This window comes from Bombina bombina, chromosome 4 (genome assembly GCF_027579735.1).
Source record: "Bombina bombina isolate aBomBom1 chromosome 4, aBomBom1.pri, whole genome shotgun sequence".
In the NCBI taxonomy this organism is placed as follows: Eukaryota; Metazoa; Chordata; class Amphibia; order Anura; family Bombinatoridae; genus Bombina; species Bombina bombina.
This window is the reverse complement of record NC_069502.1, coordinates 814,701,911-814,718,649: the sequence shown is the minus strand read 5'-3', so window position 1 is coordinate 814,718,649 and position 16,739 is coordinate 814,701,911. Positions and strand designations below refer to the sequence as shown.

The 16,739-nt window shown below is 39.0% G+C and overlaps 1 protein-coding gene across 1 annotated transcript in view; it reads right to left on the bottom strand.

Moving 5' to 3' along the window:
- Window positions 1–5,725: 5,725 nt before the first annotated feature.
- The window catches only part of LOC128655617 (oocyte zinc finger protein XlCOF6.1-like), a 47,597-nt gene continuing 36,583 nt past the window's right edge, over window positions 5,726–16,739 (bottom strand). Inside the window, exons 5-6 of the mRNA XM_053709209.1 lie at window positions 7,823–7,930; window positions 5,726–6,850 (exon numbers count right to left, since the gene is read on the bottom strand). Coding sequence (XP_053565184.1) covers window positions 6,057–6,850; window positions 7,823–7,930 — 902 coding nt within the window. The 3' untranslated portion in view covers window positions 5,726–6,056. The remainder of the gene's footprint in view (window positions 6,851–7,822; window positions 7,931–16,739) is intronic.

Genomic DNA, 16,739 nt, shown 5'->3' with positions numbered 1-16,739 from the left:
TATCCCTTGACATGTATTAGTTAGTGCAATCATGGCACAAATGGTTGTAAATGCTTCTCTGGGATCCCCTTTGTTCAGAAATAGCAGACATATATGGCTTTGCTTTTTGGTAATTAGAAGGCCCCTAAATGCCGCTGCGCACCACTCATGTATTATGCCCAGTAGTGAAGTGGTTAATTAGGTAGCTTGTAGAGTTAATGTTAGCTTTAGAGTAGAGATCAGCCTCCCACCTGACACATCCCACCCCATGATCCCTCCCAAACAGCTCTCTTCCCTTCCCTACCCCACAATTGTCCCCGCCATCTTGAGTACTGGCAGAAAGTCTGCCAATACTAAAATAAGTCTTTTTTTTTTTTTTTTTAAATAGATTTATTCTGCCTTTTAGGATCCCCCCCAAACAGCTCTCTAACCCTCCCCCCTCTACCTTATTATCCGCCATCTTGGGTACTGGCAGCTGTCTTCCAGTACCCAGTTGTCCCTATTTTTCTGTAGTGTAGCTTCATCCCTCAATAGTCTACCCCTCCTGGATCCCTTTCCAAACAATTTTCCCCCCACCCTCTTCCTCCTTTGGTTATATATGGATTATGTATATACTTATAGCCGTGCGCACTCCTGAGTCCCGCCCCCCGCATGCTCACGGATACTTTCATCACAGGACCTGGAGCACGCACCCAGGATGGGCCGCCCACCCGCCTCCCTGCAGTGGCTCCCACTTACCAATGATCGCACCATCGCTTGCCGATGCAGAGAGGGCCACAGAGTGGCCCTTTCTGCATCAACAACTCGGCAATTCTATTTCTGCAGTGCCCCACAATCTCGCTGTTTTGAGCGAAATCGCGGCAGAGAGAAGCCCAGGTCTACATCGACGTACAGGGTACATCGCTGGTCCTTAAGGGCATAAAGACCAACGTCGTACGACGGTGGACGTTAAGGGGTTAAAATTTACTTCTATTGCAATTAACGCTTTAGCGGAAGCGGTAAATACCACTCCGCTTGTAATCTGGCCCCTTGTGTTTATTGTTTGTATCTCTGGATGGTGCCCTGGTCTGTTGTGAAGCATTATCTTGTATATTGTTTGCCCTCTGGCTGCATTGTCTGTATCACAAAACTAGTTTGTCTTAAAGAATCAAAGCTGCCAGTTTACTAGATATTATATGATGCACAATTTTCCATGTGGACCTGCAAGATAAAATGTATTTGTAATATTTGGCTCCTAGATCAGGTTTATGTTTGTAACCAGCAGAAAAATGCAGATTCTACAAGAAATGTGAAATCAGTGTTTTGTGATCAGATGTGATGAGATTCTGCTGAGGACAATTATGAACAGATAAAGTATGGTGCAAATTAAGGCTGTGTGGTGTGAAAGTAATTATGTAACAGGGTTTAAATTCTCTATATTCTACACAGACATTGTTTGCCCACTTTATTTGTCCATATTTATCCTAATCAGATAAGAGAGACATAGGATACAACATAGCTGCTCCTATTACTTTATAGAAACTTATGGGAATTGGAAAGCCAAAAACTTTCAGAATTACATTACAGGAAAAGAAGACAAATACATAATGAGAGAATATTGCAAAGTAATTTTAATACTCATAAGTAAACATTTTATATTACAATCTCAAAGTGTTTAGTCCACAAAAACTAGATTTCCTTCTTAATACAGGAAGAGTTCACAGCTGCATTCCGTACTTGTAGGAATACTGAACCTGGCCACTAGGAGGAGGCAAAGACACCCCAGCCAAAGGCTTAAATACCTCCCCACTTCCCTCATCCCCCAGTCATTCTTTACCCTTTGTCACAGGAGGTTGGCAGAGAAGTGTCAGAAGATTTTGGAGTAGTTCCTTAGGAAGGTTATCTGCCCTTCGAGATGGGACTGGAGTTTTAAGTAGTCTTGTCAGCCTCTCAGTGAGAGCATTGCCGAAAGTTAGAGTCTGGAGATGCAGGGAGAGTCTTTCTGCAAAACCATCCAGACTCATATTAACAGCTCCTTAAGCAATCAGTGTTGACGAGTTTCGCTTGCCTGCTTTCTTCATTCAAGTCCATGTCAGAAGCACTGCTAAAATCTGTCAAACTTGAAGGACCGTGTTACTGTTCCATGACATAGATTCCGGTAAGATTGTTTCATTTTTTTACACATATTGCAAACGCTAGAAGACAGGGTCACAGTGAGGCTTCTTTTATCTATATGGAATCAAGGGTTAATATCTCCTGAGGGGGTTATGAACAGTTGGGTTTAATCATATATGCCTTATTTGATTTTATGCTGCTTTATATGTAAGATGTTTATGAGCTCATAGGCTGAGATAGAACATACAGGTGCTAAGTGCAAGCGAAAGGTTAAATCTTGCACCCAGGTGGCATTATGTAATTTGTCAGATATATCTGATCAGTTATCCGAGGATGAGGTTCTCTTTGAAACTTCAGAGTATGAACTTTCAGGGTTGGAGTCTGCTGCCTATAATCCTCCGCCTGTGGATGATCCAGTTTTATTTAATTTGGGACAAAACGTTTACGCTTTCTACTAAAGGAGTTTTTGACTACATTAGAGGCTCCAAAGGCCGAGCTACCAGACAAACCTCAGGGTCCTAAATTTAATGGTAATCATTATTAAGGATGAGTGGGACAGGATTAGAACCCCTTCTTGTCGTCTGCCTTTTAAGTATCCTGGTTCCGGCCTCTCTTTGAGGATAGGTTTTCTTTTTCCCATCCCTACTTGGTTGGCGTTATTTTACGCTTGCCACACGTAATACTAACCCATGTGAGGATAGTTTGTCGTTCATAGAGCTGACAGATATAAGGATGGAAACTCTGTTAAAGAGGATGTTTCAACCTATGGGATATTTGCTTTTACTGGTGTTGCTTGTCTCTGCAGTTGCTGGAGCGGCTACCTTTTGGTGCGTCTCCTTTGTGAAAATGATCGAGGTGGAGTAGTCTTAGCCAAGAGAGGGTTTTCTGAGAGTGGTATTGATACTCCATTCAAGCTTGTAAGCCGGTTACTTGTCGCATCTATCATAAGGTGTGGAGGACCTACTTATTCTGGTGTGAAGAGCGTTGTTTGTCCTGGCACAAAGTAAACTGCCAGGACAAACTGCACCTTACTGATGAGGCCCAAGAGAGGCCGAAACGTACGTCTGGGGTTTGTCGTTAGTCTTGTTCAAAGAATTGCCTGGTATTTCGGTGCTGGACTGTCATTGGGCAGGATCAGACTGATATGCTACAGTATATTTTTTCTCTGTGAAAAGGCATAGTGTGCAAAAAGAGACTGCACCCTGAGTGGCACTGGCCTTGTGGACAAGCACGGAAGTTTTTCTAGCTATTGTCTCAGTGAGTGCGTCTCTCTATTTTCTTGACAAAGTAAAGGTTGCCAGGATTATTTATTTTTTCTAGGATGACTGGAGAATGGCCTCTCAGCTTGTTCCTTGAAGGGACAGATTTCAGCACTGTCTGTTTTTACTGCACAAGAGGCTCGCTGAGCTTCTGGATGTACAGTCTTTGTTAAGGTTCTGACTATGATCAGACCGGTGTTTAGATCTAATGCTCCTCCTTGGAGTTTAAATCTTGTTCTTAAAGTTTTGCAATGGTCTCTGTTAACATTAAGTTGTTTGTCTTGGAAGGTTCTTTTTCTACTAGCTATTGCTTCTGCGTGCAGAGTCTCTGAGAATGCTGCCTTGCAATGCGACCTTATCTGGTGTTCCATGCTGATAAGGCTCTTCTATTGACCAGGTTAGGATTTCTTCCTAAGGTTGTATCAAATCACAACATCAATCAAGAAATTGTGATTCCTTTCTTATGTCCTAAATCCTTATTCATCAAATGATTGTTTACTGCATAATCTGGATGTGGTTCATGCCTTTAAGTTCTATCTTCAGGCTACGAAGGAATTTAGACAAACTTCTTCTCTGTTTGTTATCTATTCTGGGAAGCGTAGGGGTCAGAGGGCCTCTTCGACTTCGACGAAGAGTATCATCCGCTTAGCATATGAGTCAGCGGGTCTTAAGCCTCCTCAGAGGATTACAGCTCATTCTATGTGAGCTGTGGCTTCCTCTTGGGTCTTCAAAAATGAGGCCTTTAAAAATCAGATTTGTAAGGCGGCTACCTGGTCCTCCGTACATACTTTTTCTACATTTTACAAGTTTGATGTTTTTGCTTCTGTTGAAGCAGCCTTCGGGAGAAAGGTTTTGCAGGCTGTAGTGCTCTGAGATTAGGGGCCCCCACTCTTTTTTTTCCTCCCGTTAGCATTCAGTGTCCTCTGGAGCTTAGGTATAATTTCCCACAAGCAAGGAATGCAGCTGTGGACTATCCCTGTATTAAGAAGGAAAACATAAATTATGCTTACCAGATCATTTCCTTTCCTTCTGTACAGGGAGAGTCCACAGCTCCCGCACATGTTCTCTGATGGGCGGCCCTAAATTTTAATTTATTCTTTTGGCACCTTTTTCACCCTGATATTTCTCCTACTGTTCATTGCTCCCTTGGCAGAATGACTGGGGGATGAGGGAAGAGGGGGAGGTATTTAAGCCTTTGGCTGGGGTGTCTTTGCCTCCTCTTGGTGGCCAGGTTCAGTATTCCCACAAGTAAAGAATGCAGATGTGGACTCTCCCTGTACAGAAGGAAAGGGAATGATCTGGTAAGCATAATTTATGATTTGATTGCTTTTTGTTTTGTTTTAGCAGACCCAGCAGTTTCAAACTATACCATTATTTTATCTATATCATGGTAGAGAAATCTGCAACAAAAGGTGAAAAAAATTCATATTTTATTACATTTTAAATAAACAAGGTTGTAAACAATACAGTGAGAATTTTTTTCTTAAAGGGACACTAAACCCATAAAATTTCTTCAGGTAGAGAATACAATTTTAAACAACATTCCAATTTATGTCTAGTGTCTAATGTGCTTCATTCTTTGTTGAAGAAATAGCAGTGCACATGAATTTGTGTCTGCAGAAATAACATGCTCTTTCTTCCCAGCAAAATGTTATAACATTAACATACAGAGTTGATAAATAGACCTTAAAGGGACATAATCAGGAAAGATAACTTGTGTTTCAGAGAGAACATACAATTTTCAGATTTACTTCCTTCTCTTGTAATCCTTTGTTGAAGGAGAGCTATCTGAATATAATGGGCGAGACAGTGACAAGCAGCTAGCTCACAGTAGTGCATTGCATCTGAGTGAGCCTACCTATGCATGCTTTTTAACAATGGATACCAAGAGAACAAAGCAAATTACAGAAGTGAAGTCAATTAGAAAATTGTTAAAAATTGCATGTTCTTTCTGAATCATGAACGTTTAATTTTGACTTTCTTTCCTTTAATGCCATTGGTGCCCTGCAAATCTATGTACACAGAATCAACCCATATAAAGTTTTAAGAAGCTCACTGAATAGAAGCTTGTTTGGAGCGGAATAGATCTGCACAAGGACCAAAGTGTGAGGAGGGAGGGTCAAGCATTAAAAAGGAAAAATAATGTTATTGTTTTAGTTAAATAAAGCTATTTCTATTGTTATTATTAATATAAAAAAATTTCTCCTTTAAAAAAAAAACAAAAAAAAAAACAGGTGAAAAGTTGATCAAAGATTAACGATTAACCAATTAAACCGAAGATAGTTCACCTCCAAATAATTTCATTAAATTTCAATGATTTATCTATCTATGCATAGCTAATGATATATAACCAAATAAGTAATTTCAGTATAACTGGAAAAAATAATCTGAAAACGTACTAGTCTAAAAATTAAAACCATTATTTAAATCAGTCTTACTGACTAGTGATTTAAATTATTAGTTAAATCAATTTGATTTAAATCAAATCCACCCTGGGGTCACCTCATACACGCTTGAGGTGCAGAAGGGGCCTCAAACAGCTCCAAAACCGCACGCCCCAGGGGGTCACATGCAGTCATCATCAGCACTTGGTATTGTGTTATTGACAACTACATGCCACCCTCTGCACTTAGGAGGTTAAGCTCCGATTTCTTTTAATATGAGTTTTCTGATACCTAAAAAGAGAGTTACTTTCCAAGTAAAATATTTTCCACAGTCAGAACATTAAAATCCTTTGCCCCCTGTATGAATTGTCTGATGTGCAATAAGAGTTGATTTCCGATTAAAACATTTCCCACAATTAGAACATGAAAATTCTTTCTCCCCTGTATGAGTTTTCTGATGCATAATAAGATTTGATTTCTGAGTAAAACATTTCCCACAGTCAGAGCATGAAAATCTTTTCTCTCCTGTATGAGTTTTCTGATGCTTAAGAAGAGTTGATTTCAGAGTAAAACATTTTCCACAGTCAGAACATGAAAATGCTTTCTCTTCTGTATGAATTTTCTGATGCATAATAAGATTTGATTTCTGAGTAAAGCATTTCCCACAGTCAGAGCATGAAAATCCTTTCTCCCCTGTATGAATTTTCTGATGCCTACTAAGAGTTTGTTTCAGAGTAAAACATTTTCCACAGTCAGAACATGAAAATGCTTTCTCTCCTGTATGAATTGTCTGATGCCTAATAAGATTTGCTATCTGAGTAAAACATTTCCCACAGTCAGAACATGAAAAACTTTTCTCTCCTGTATGAGTTTTCTGATGCGCAAGAAGCGTTGATTTCACAGTAAAACATTTTCCGCAGTCAGCACATGAAAATGCTTTCTCCCCTGTATGAATTTTCTGATGGGTAATAAGATTTGATTTCTTATTAAAACATTTCCCACAGCCAGAACATGAAAATCCTTTTCCTCCTGTATACATTTGTAGATGTTTGAAAAGATGTGATTTCTTAAGAAAATATTTCCCACAATCTGCACTCTGATCATGACTAGGATTACTGCAGTTTGTGAATTTACCTGTCAATAAGAAACACAATGGGAGAAATGTTATTAATTACATAATTATTTTATCATGAGAACATATAAACTGTTCTGATTAAGTCAGTCCCCTACACTTGTAGAAGACACTGTGACAACTAGACCTTTCACAGCTTTCATGATAAGGCTTAAAGTGATGGCAAATGCTAGCATTTGTGAAACACTAGTATTTGCCATTGGAATAAATACAGGGGACTTTCATTCATGAAGTATAAAATACTTCATGATGAAAGCTCCTTTATTTGTTCCAAGTGTTTGCCATTCTCAGCTGCTAAAGGCAGCCCACCATCAGAACGCTATTTCCCCTATTTGGCTGAGAGGGAAAGTTTTTTATACTTCATGAATGAAAGTCCCCTTTATTTGTTCCAATGGTAAATCCTAGTGTTTCACAAACGCTAGGATTTATCATCACTTTAAGGACAGTTTACTGGACATTACGGACTGTTTCTAAGAATTCACACTTAGACAAAGACCGAACTAAATTAAAATGAATGATGTTTTTAAAATGAATGTTCTTTTGCTACCTAATGTATCATGTCCTTTTAAAATTGTGTTCACAGAGTCTTTTAGCAATACAATTATTTCAGTCCATAAACTAATCTTTATAACTACTGCTTGTGTTTAAAACAAAAATGACTCTAGAACATCAAAAACAAAGAAAATAGCTTCTAGGTGAGGTGGTGTAGTATATTTAAGCAATATATAAAATCTTCATCTGAGAGAAGAATCTCACTCACGTGTCAACTACACCTTCTGGGATAATTAGCAGCTTCCCAGCCAACTGTATTACTCAGGCAATTCTGTTATATCATATAGATGATGAGGATTATTTAGCTGAAAAGGCTTAAAGATCCCAATACAGCTAAACGAAAAGGATATCAATCTGTGACAAATCTCCATGTACACTCACCTGCACCCTGCATCCCTCAGACATGTCACACATACACTCACCTATACCTATATTGTCACATATTTCCTGCTCTGATGGTTCTGGCATATTTCTTAGCCACTGATCTTCTGTTTGTTCCATGTTACATGAAATCTTAGCATAATTTTCACCTGGAAAAAAAGAATAAATACATTTCTGTTTTTTAAAAAAATGTTTAAAAACAGAATTTATGCTTACCTGATAAATTTCTTTCTCTTGCGATGTATCGAGTCCACGGATTCATCCATACTTGTGGGATATTCTCCTTCCTAACAGGAAGTGGCAAAGAGAGCACCCACAGCAGATATGTCTATATAGCTCCTCCCTTAGCTCCACCCCCCAGTCATTCGACCGAAGGCTAGGAAGAAAAAGAAGAAACTATAGGGTGCAGAGGTGACTGAAGTTTTTTAAATAAAAATATACTACCTGTCTTAAATAGACAGGGCGGGCCGTGGACTCGATACATCGCAAGAGAAAGGAATTTATCAGGTAAGCATAAATTCTGTTTTCTCTTGCAAGATGTATCGAGTCCACGGATTCATCCATACTTGTGGGATACCAATACCAAAGCTTTAGGACACGGATGAAGGGAGGGACAAGACAGGTACCTTAAACGGAAGGCACCACTGCTTGTAGAACCTTTCTCCCAAAAATAGCCTCCGAAGAAGCATTTTTGTCACGACACTCACTTTACCCTTCCTAGTACTTAGAGTAGGCAAAGAGAATGACTGGGGGGTGTAGCTAAGGGAGGAGCTATATAGACAGCTCTGCTGAGGGTGCTCTCTTTGCCACTTCCTTTTAGGAAGGAGAATATCCCACAAGTATGGATGAATCCATGGACTCGATACATTTTGCAAGAGAAACAAAATGTGAAAAATTGTGTAATACAAGTTAAATATGCCTCAGCCTTCTTCACATCAGTAAGAAACATTCCATATAAATGACATTAGCACAACAGTAAATACAGGTGTCAAGCAATAAAGCGAGTTAGATAGGAATAACAAATTATGCTTACCAGAAAATGTCCTTTCCTTCTGTACAGGGAGAGTCCACAGCTGCATTCCTTACTTGTGGGAAATTATACCCGCACTTCAGAGGACTCTGAATGCTAAGGGGAAGCCAAAAAGGAGAGGCAGCCCCAATCTGAGGGCACCACAACCTGCAAAACCCTTTCTCCTGAAAGCTGCTTTAACAAAAGCAAAAATGCATAAAAAATTTAGGAAAAAGAATGTAAGGAGGACCAGGTAGCCGCCCTACAAATCTGATCCATAGAGGCCTCATTTTCGAAGACCCAAGAGGACATCACTGCTCTCGTAGAATGAGCCATAATCCTCTGAGGAGGCTTGTGTCCCGCTGTCTAATAATGTTAAAGGATTTTGAAGCGGAGCACAAATATAGAAAAACATAATTTATGTAAGAACTTAACTGATAAATTCATTTCTTTCATATTGGCAAGAGTCCATGAGCTAGTGACATATGGGATATACAATCCTACCAGGAGGGGCAAAGTTTCCCAAACCTCAAAATGCCTATAAATACACCCCTCACCACACCCACAATTCAGTTTAACGAATAGCCAAGCAGTGGGGTGATAAAGAAAGGAGTAGAAAGCATCAACAAAGGAAATTTGGAAATAATTGTGCTTTATACAAAAAATCATAACCACCATAAAACGGGTGGGCCTCATGGACTCTTGCCAATATGAAAGAAATTAATTTATCAGGTAAGTTCTTACATAAATTATGTTTTCTTTCATGTAATTGGCAAGAGTCCACGAGCTAGTGACATATGGGACATCAATACCCAAGATGTGGAGTCTTCCACTCAAGAGTCACTAGAGAGGGAGGGAATAAAATAAAAACAGCCATATACTGCTGAAAAAATTAATCCACAACCCAAAAAAATAGTTTATTTTCAATTTTGAAAGAAAAAAACTCAAATCAAAAGCAGAAGAATCAAACTGAAACAGCTGCCTGAAGAACTTTTCTACCAAAAACTGCTTCCGAAGAAGCAAATATATAAAAACGGTACAATTTAGTAAATGTATACAAAGAGGACCAAGTCGCTGCTTTGCAAATCTGATCAACTGAAGCTTCATTCTTAAAAGCCCACGAAGTGAAGACTGATCTAGTAGAATGAGCTAAAATTCTCTGAGGCGGGGCTCGACCCGACTCCAAATAAGCTTGATGAATCAAAAAGCTTTAACCAAGAGGCCAAGGAAATAGCAGAGGCCTTCTGACCTTTCCTAGGACCAGAAAATATAATAAATAGACTAGAAGTCTTCTTGAAATCTTTAGTAGCTTCAACATAATATTTCAAAGCTCTCACCACATCCAAAGAATGTAAGGATCTTACCAAAGGATTCTTAGGATTAGGACACAAGGAAGGGACAACAATTTCTCTACTAATGTTGTTAGAATTCACAACCTTAGGTAAAAATTCAAATGAAGTCCGCAAAACCGCCTTATCCTGATGAAAAATCAGAAAGATTCACAAGAAAGAGCAGATAGCTCAGAAACTCTTCTAGCAGAAGAGATAGCCAAAAAGAACAACACTTTCCAAGAAAGTGGTTAAATGTCCAAAGAATGCATAGGCCTGTAAAGCCTTCAGAACCAAATTAAGACTCCAAGGAGGAGAAATTTATTTAATGACAGGCTTAATAAGAACTAAAGCCTGTACAAAACAGTGTATATCAGGAAGTATAGCAATCTTTCTGTGAAATAAAACAGAAAGAGCGGAGATTTGTCCTTTCAAGTAACTTGCAGACAAAACCTTATCCAAACCATCCTGAAGAAACTGAAAAATTCTAGGAATTCTAAAAGAATGCGAGGAGAATTTATGAGAAGAACACCATGAAATGTAAGTCTTCCAAACTCTATAATAAATTTTCCTAGAGACTGATTTACGAGCTTGAAACATAGTATCAATCACTGAGCCAGAGAAACCTCTATGACTTAGTACTAAGCGTTCAATTTCCATACCTTCAAATTTAATGATTTGAGATCCTGATGGAAAAACGGACCTTGAGATAGTAGGTCTGGCCGTAACGGAAGTGGCCAAGGCGGGCAACTGGACATCTGAACCAGTTCCGCATACCAAAACCTGTGTGGCCATGCTGGCGCTACCAGCAACACAAATGATTGTTCCTTGATGATTTTGGAAATCACTCTTGGAAGGAGAACTAGAGGCGGTAAGATATAAGCAAGATGAAAACACCAAGAAAGTATCAGCGCATCCACTGCTTTCGCCTGAACATCCCTGGACCTGGATAGGTATGTGGGAAGTTTCTTGCTTAGATGAGAGGCCATGAGATCTATCTCTGGAAGACCCCATATCTGAACAATCTGAGAAAAAACATCTGGATGGAGAGACCACTCCCCTGGATGTAAAGTCTGGCGGCTGAGATAATCCGCTTCCCAATTGTCTACACCTGGGATATGCACCGCAGAGATTAGACAGGAGCTGGATTCCGCCCAAACAAATATTCGAGATACTTCTTCATAGCTTGGAGACTGAGTCCCACCCCGATGATTGCCACTGTTGTGAAAATGTCTGTCAAAACAAATGAACGGTTCTCTCTTTAACAGAGGCCAAAACTGAAGAGCTCTGAGAATTGCACAGAGTTCTAAAATATTTATTGGAAATCTCGCCTCTTGAAATTTCCAAACCCCTTGTGCTGTCAGAGATCCTCAAACAGCTCCCCAACCTGAAAGACTCGCATCTGTTGTGATCACAGTCCAGGTTGGCCGAAAAAAAGAAGCCCCTTGAACTAAATGATGGTGATCTATCCACCATGTCAGAGAGTGTCGTACATTGGGATTTAAGGATATTATTTGTGATATCTTTGTATAATCCCTGCACCATTGATTCAGCATACAAAGCTGAAGAGGTCTCATGTGAAAACAAGCAAAGGGGATCGCGTCCGATGCTGCAGTCATGAGACCTAAAACTACCATGCACATAGCCACTGAAGGGCATGACTGAGACAGAAGGTGCCGGCAGGCTGCAGCCAATTTTAAACGTCTCTTGTCTGTTAGAGACAGAGTCATGGACACTGAATCTATCTGGAAGCCTAAAAAGGTGACCCTTGTCTGAGGAATCAAGAAACTATTTGGTAAATAGATCCTCCAACCATGTTTCCGAAGAAACAACACAAGTTGATTTGTGTGAGATTCTGCAGTACGTAAAGACTGAGCTAGTACCAAGATAACATCCAAATAAGGAAACACCGCAATACCCTGTTCTCTGATTACAGAGAGTAGGACACCTAGAACCTTTGAAAAGATTCTTGGAGCGGTTGCTAGGCCAAATGGAAGAGCAACAAATTGGTAATGCTTGTCTAGAAAAGAGAATCTCAGAAACTGATAATGTTCTGGATGAATCGGAATATGAAGGTATGCATCCTGCAAGTCTATTGTGGACATATAATGTCCTCGCTGAACAAAAGGCAGAATAGTCCTTATAGTCACCATCTTGAAAGTTGGTACTCTAACATAACGATTCAAATTTTTCAGATCCAAAACTGGTCTGAATAAATTTTCCTTCTTTGGGACAATGAATAGATTTGAATAAAACCCCAAACCTTGTTCCAGAAGAGGAACTGGCATGATTACCCCTGAAGACTCCAGGTCTGAAACACACTTCAGGAAAGCCTGAGCTTTTACTGGATTTACTGGGATACGTGAGAGAAAAAAAAATCTTCTCAAAGGAGGTCTTACTCTGAATCCTATTCAATACCCTAGAGAGACAATGCTCTGAATCCATTGATTTTGAACAGAATTTATCCAAATATCCCTGAAAAACCTTAATCTGCCCCCTACCAGCTGAGATGGAATGAGGACCGCACCTTCATGCGGACTTAGGGGCTGACTTTGGTTTCCTAAAAGGCTTGGATTTATTCCAATTTGAAGAAGGCTTCCAATTGGAGGCAGATTCCTTGTGGGGAGGATTAAGTTTTTGTTCCTTATTCTGACAAAAGGAACGAAAACGGTTAGAAGCCTTAGATTTACCCTTAGGGTTTTTTATCCTGAGGCAGAAAAAAACTCCCTTTCCCCCAGTAACAGTTGAAATAATAGAATCCAACTGAGAACCAAATAAATTATTACCTTGGAATGAAAGAGATAGTAATCGAGATTTAGATGTCATATCAGCATTCCCAGATTTAAGCCACAAAGCTCTTCTAGCTAATATAGCTAAAGACATGGATCTAACATCACAAATAAAATGATTAGCATGCTGCAGTAAGCGAATAATGCTAGATATGTCAGAATCCAATTCTTGTTGCGCTAAATTCTCCAACCAGAAAGTTGATGCCACCGCAACATCAGCCAAAGAAATTGCAGGTCTGAGAAGATGACCTGAATATAAATAGGCCTTCCTTAGATAAGATTCAAGCTTCCTATCTAAAGGATCCTTAAAGGAAGTACTATCTTCCATAGGAATAGTGGTACGTTTAGCAAGAGTAGAAATAGCCCCATCAACTTTGGGGATCTTTTCCCAAAACTCTATAGATTTTGCTGGCAAAGGATACAATTTTTAAACCTTGAAGAAGGAATAAAAAGAAGTACCTGTCTTATTCCATTCCTTAGAAATCATATCAGAAATAGCCTCAGGAATAGGAAAACCCCTGGAGAAACCACAGGAGGTTTAAAAACAGCATTAAAACGTTTATTAGACTTAACGTCAAGAGGACTGGTTACCTCAATATCCAAAAGTAATTAACACTTCATTTAATAAAGAATGCATGTACTCAATTTTAAATAAATAAGTAGATTTGTCAGTGTCAATGTCTGAGGAGGATCTTCTGAATTAGATAGATCCTTATCAGAAGAGGATAAATTATCATATTGTTGGTCATTTGAAATTTCAGCAACTAAATGAGAAGTTTTAAAAAGACCTATTACATTTATTTGAAGGTGGAAATGCAGACAAAGCCTTCAGAATAGAATCAGAAATAAATTCTTTAAAATTTACAGGTATATTATGCACATTAGAAGTTGAAGGAACTGCAACTGGCAATGTACTATTACTGATGGACACATTATCTGCAAGTAAAAGTTTATCAAAACAATTATTACAAATGACATTCGGCGATATAATTTCTACAATTTTATAACTAATGACTTAGCTTTGGTAGAACCGATGTCAGGCAGTAATGTTCAAGCAGAAGCTTCTGAGGCAGGATCAAAGTGAGACATCTTGCAAAATGTAAGAGAAAAAACAACATATAAAGCAAAATTATCTATTTCCTTATATGACAGTTTCAGGAATGGGAAAAAATGCAAATAGCATAGCCCTCTGATATTGAAAAAATCAAGAGGCAAACATCAATGGGGTATTGAAATAATGAAAAAGTTTGGCGCCAAGTATGACGCACAGCGTAACTAAACTCTTTTGGCGCCAAAAAATAACCGGAAATGACATACTCGCGTCACTAATGACGCAACCGTGTGAAAGGTCTCGGCGTCAAGTATGACGCCGGAAATGACGAACTTGCATCATAGACGTACTCTTTCGCGGCAAAAAAATCTTTGCGCCAAAAATGACGCAATAAAGTTTAGCATTTGTCGCACCCGCGGGTCTAATACTGCCCGCAATTTGTAAGAAGTAGTCAATTGAAAAAAAGACTAAACCCCAGGTAAGAAATAAATTTCATTTTTAAAAGATGTTTATATTCCCCAAATATGAAACTGACAGTCTGCAGAAGGAAATACATGAACCTGACTCATGGCAAATATAAGTACAATACATATATTTAGAACTTTATATAAATGCATAAAGTGCCAAACCATAGCGGAGGTGTCTTAAGTAATAAAAAACATACTTACCAAAAGACACCCATCCACATATAGCAGATAGCTAAACCAGTACTAAAACAGTTATTAGTAGAGGCAATGGTAAATTGAGAGTATATCGTCGATCTGAAAAGGGAGGTAGGAGATGAATCTCTATGACCGATAACAGAGAACCCATGAAATAGACCCCCGTTAGGGAAATCATCGTATTCAATAAGTGATACTCCCTTCACATCCCTCTGTCATTCGCTGTACTCTGAGAGGAATCGGGCTTCAACAATGCTGAGAAGCGCATATCAACGTAGAAATCTTAGCACAAACTTACTTCACCACCTCCATAGGAGGCAAAGTTTGTAAAACTGAATTGTGGGTGTGGTGAGGGGTGTATTTATAGGCATTTTGAGGTTTGGGAAACTTTGCCCCTCCTGGTAGGATTGTATATCCCATATGTCACTAGCTCATGGACTCTTGCCAATTACATGAAAGAAACTGCAATTTATTAGTAAAAATAAAAGCTAATAACACATATGTAGCAAAAAGAGTTTATCAGAAAACAGCTGACGTGTTTTGGCCTCCTGCCGTTGTCAAAGCTGAATAAAACTGGAGTGTAAATCCCCATTTCTTATAGAAACAGACTCACTCTTACTGGTTAATTGAGACACACCTCCATCCAATCATATCACTTAAGATTCCCACATGGGAGGGAGGAGAATAATATTAGTGTCATCAGAAGGTCCTTCCTCAACGGAAGTCTCCAAGGTGGCAGAGAAGCCATCTCCACCAGATCTGCATACCAAATTCTGCGAGGCCAGTGCTATGAGGATCACTGAAGCCCTCTCCTGTTTGATTCGAGCAATTACCTAAGGAAGAAGAGCAAACGGAGGAAACAGGTATGCTAGAATGAAGTTCCAAGGAACCGCCAGGGCATCTATCAGTTCCGCCTGGGGGTCCCTGGACCTCAACCCTTATCTCGGGAGCTTGGCATTCTGTCGAGATGCCATGAGATCCAACTCCGGCTGACCCCATTTGAGAATCAGGCTGGAGAACACTTCCGGATGGAGTTCCCACTCCCCCGGTAGAAAGGTCTGTCTGCTCAGAAAGTCCACTTCCCAGTTGTCCACCCCTGGGATGTGGATCGCTGACAGGTAGCAAGAATGGGCCTCCGCCCACTGAATTATCTTGGTTACTTCTGCCATCGCTAAAGAACTCCTCGTTCCTCCCTGATGAATGATGTAGGCTACTGAAGTTATGTTGTCCGAATTGTCAGTATATTTATAAAAATCTTAGCAGTATTCTCCAAACAATGTGTGAGTATATGGCAGGGAATATATTTAACAATCTTTCTTTAGACTGAACCCACAACCAATATACTTCTACTAAGACAACGAAATTAATATAAAATATCTGAATTCTTTATTATTAGTAAATAACTATGAACATGTTGATACATAAATATTTGTGAGAATTAGAATATGAGTCGACACTATATGTGTTTAAAACCGTTCAAATAGGCTATGCAACATTCATAAAAATCTATCTTATTCACAGTAAAAGTTCACCCTGTTAGTACAATGAGATTTTAAGATCTTTAACAGCTAAATACCCAAGCAATACAATTCTAACAGCGCTAATTTAAACAATAGGACAGTCTATACTTTTTTACCAAGCTCATAAAAGTTTATCTTTAAAGCTAGCCTGATTTACAATATCCTTTCATTCAAAATTAACACAATGAGACTAAAATATCACAGCTACTATTCTTCAGCAATACAATTCTGATTAGGGTACTAAAGTACATGTATTCTTACAGTGGACAAATGCTTTAAATGAATTCCTTAGCATACAAAAATAAACTTTTAACACTAGACAGGCTTATGAAATACTAACTTGAAATACAAACTGCTTCTTTAAATCTGCTTAACTACAATTTCTTAATACATTACCAAAAAGAGTACCAAATCGATATCCAATATTCCTTGATTGGAATATTTTCACCTCAGAAAATACCAATAAGTATAATTTGAAGTCAATGAGAAGAATAGATCAGCTTTGCTTGAGTAAATGGTATTCAACGCCCAACAGGAACCAGTTACAAGTTTAGCCCAGCAGAAATCTGTGTTTTCTCTATCTTGCATTAAGCTTATAT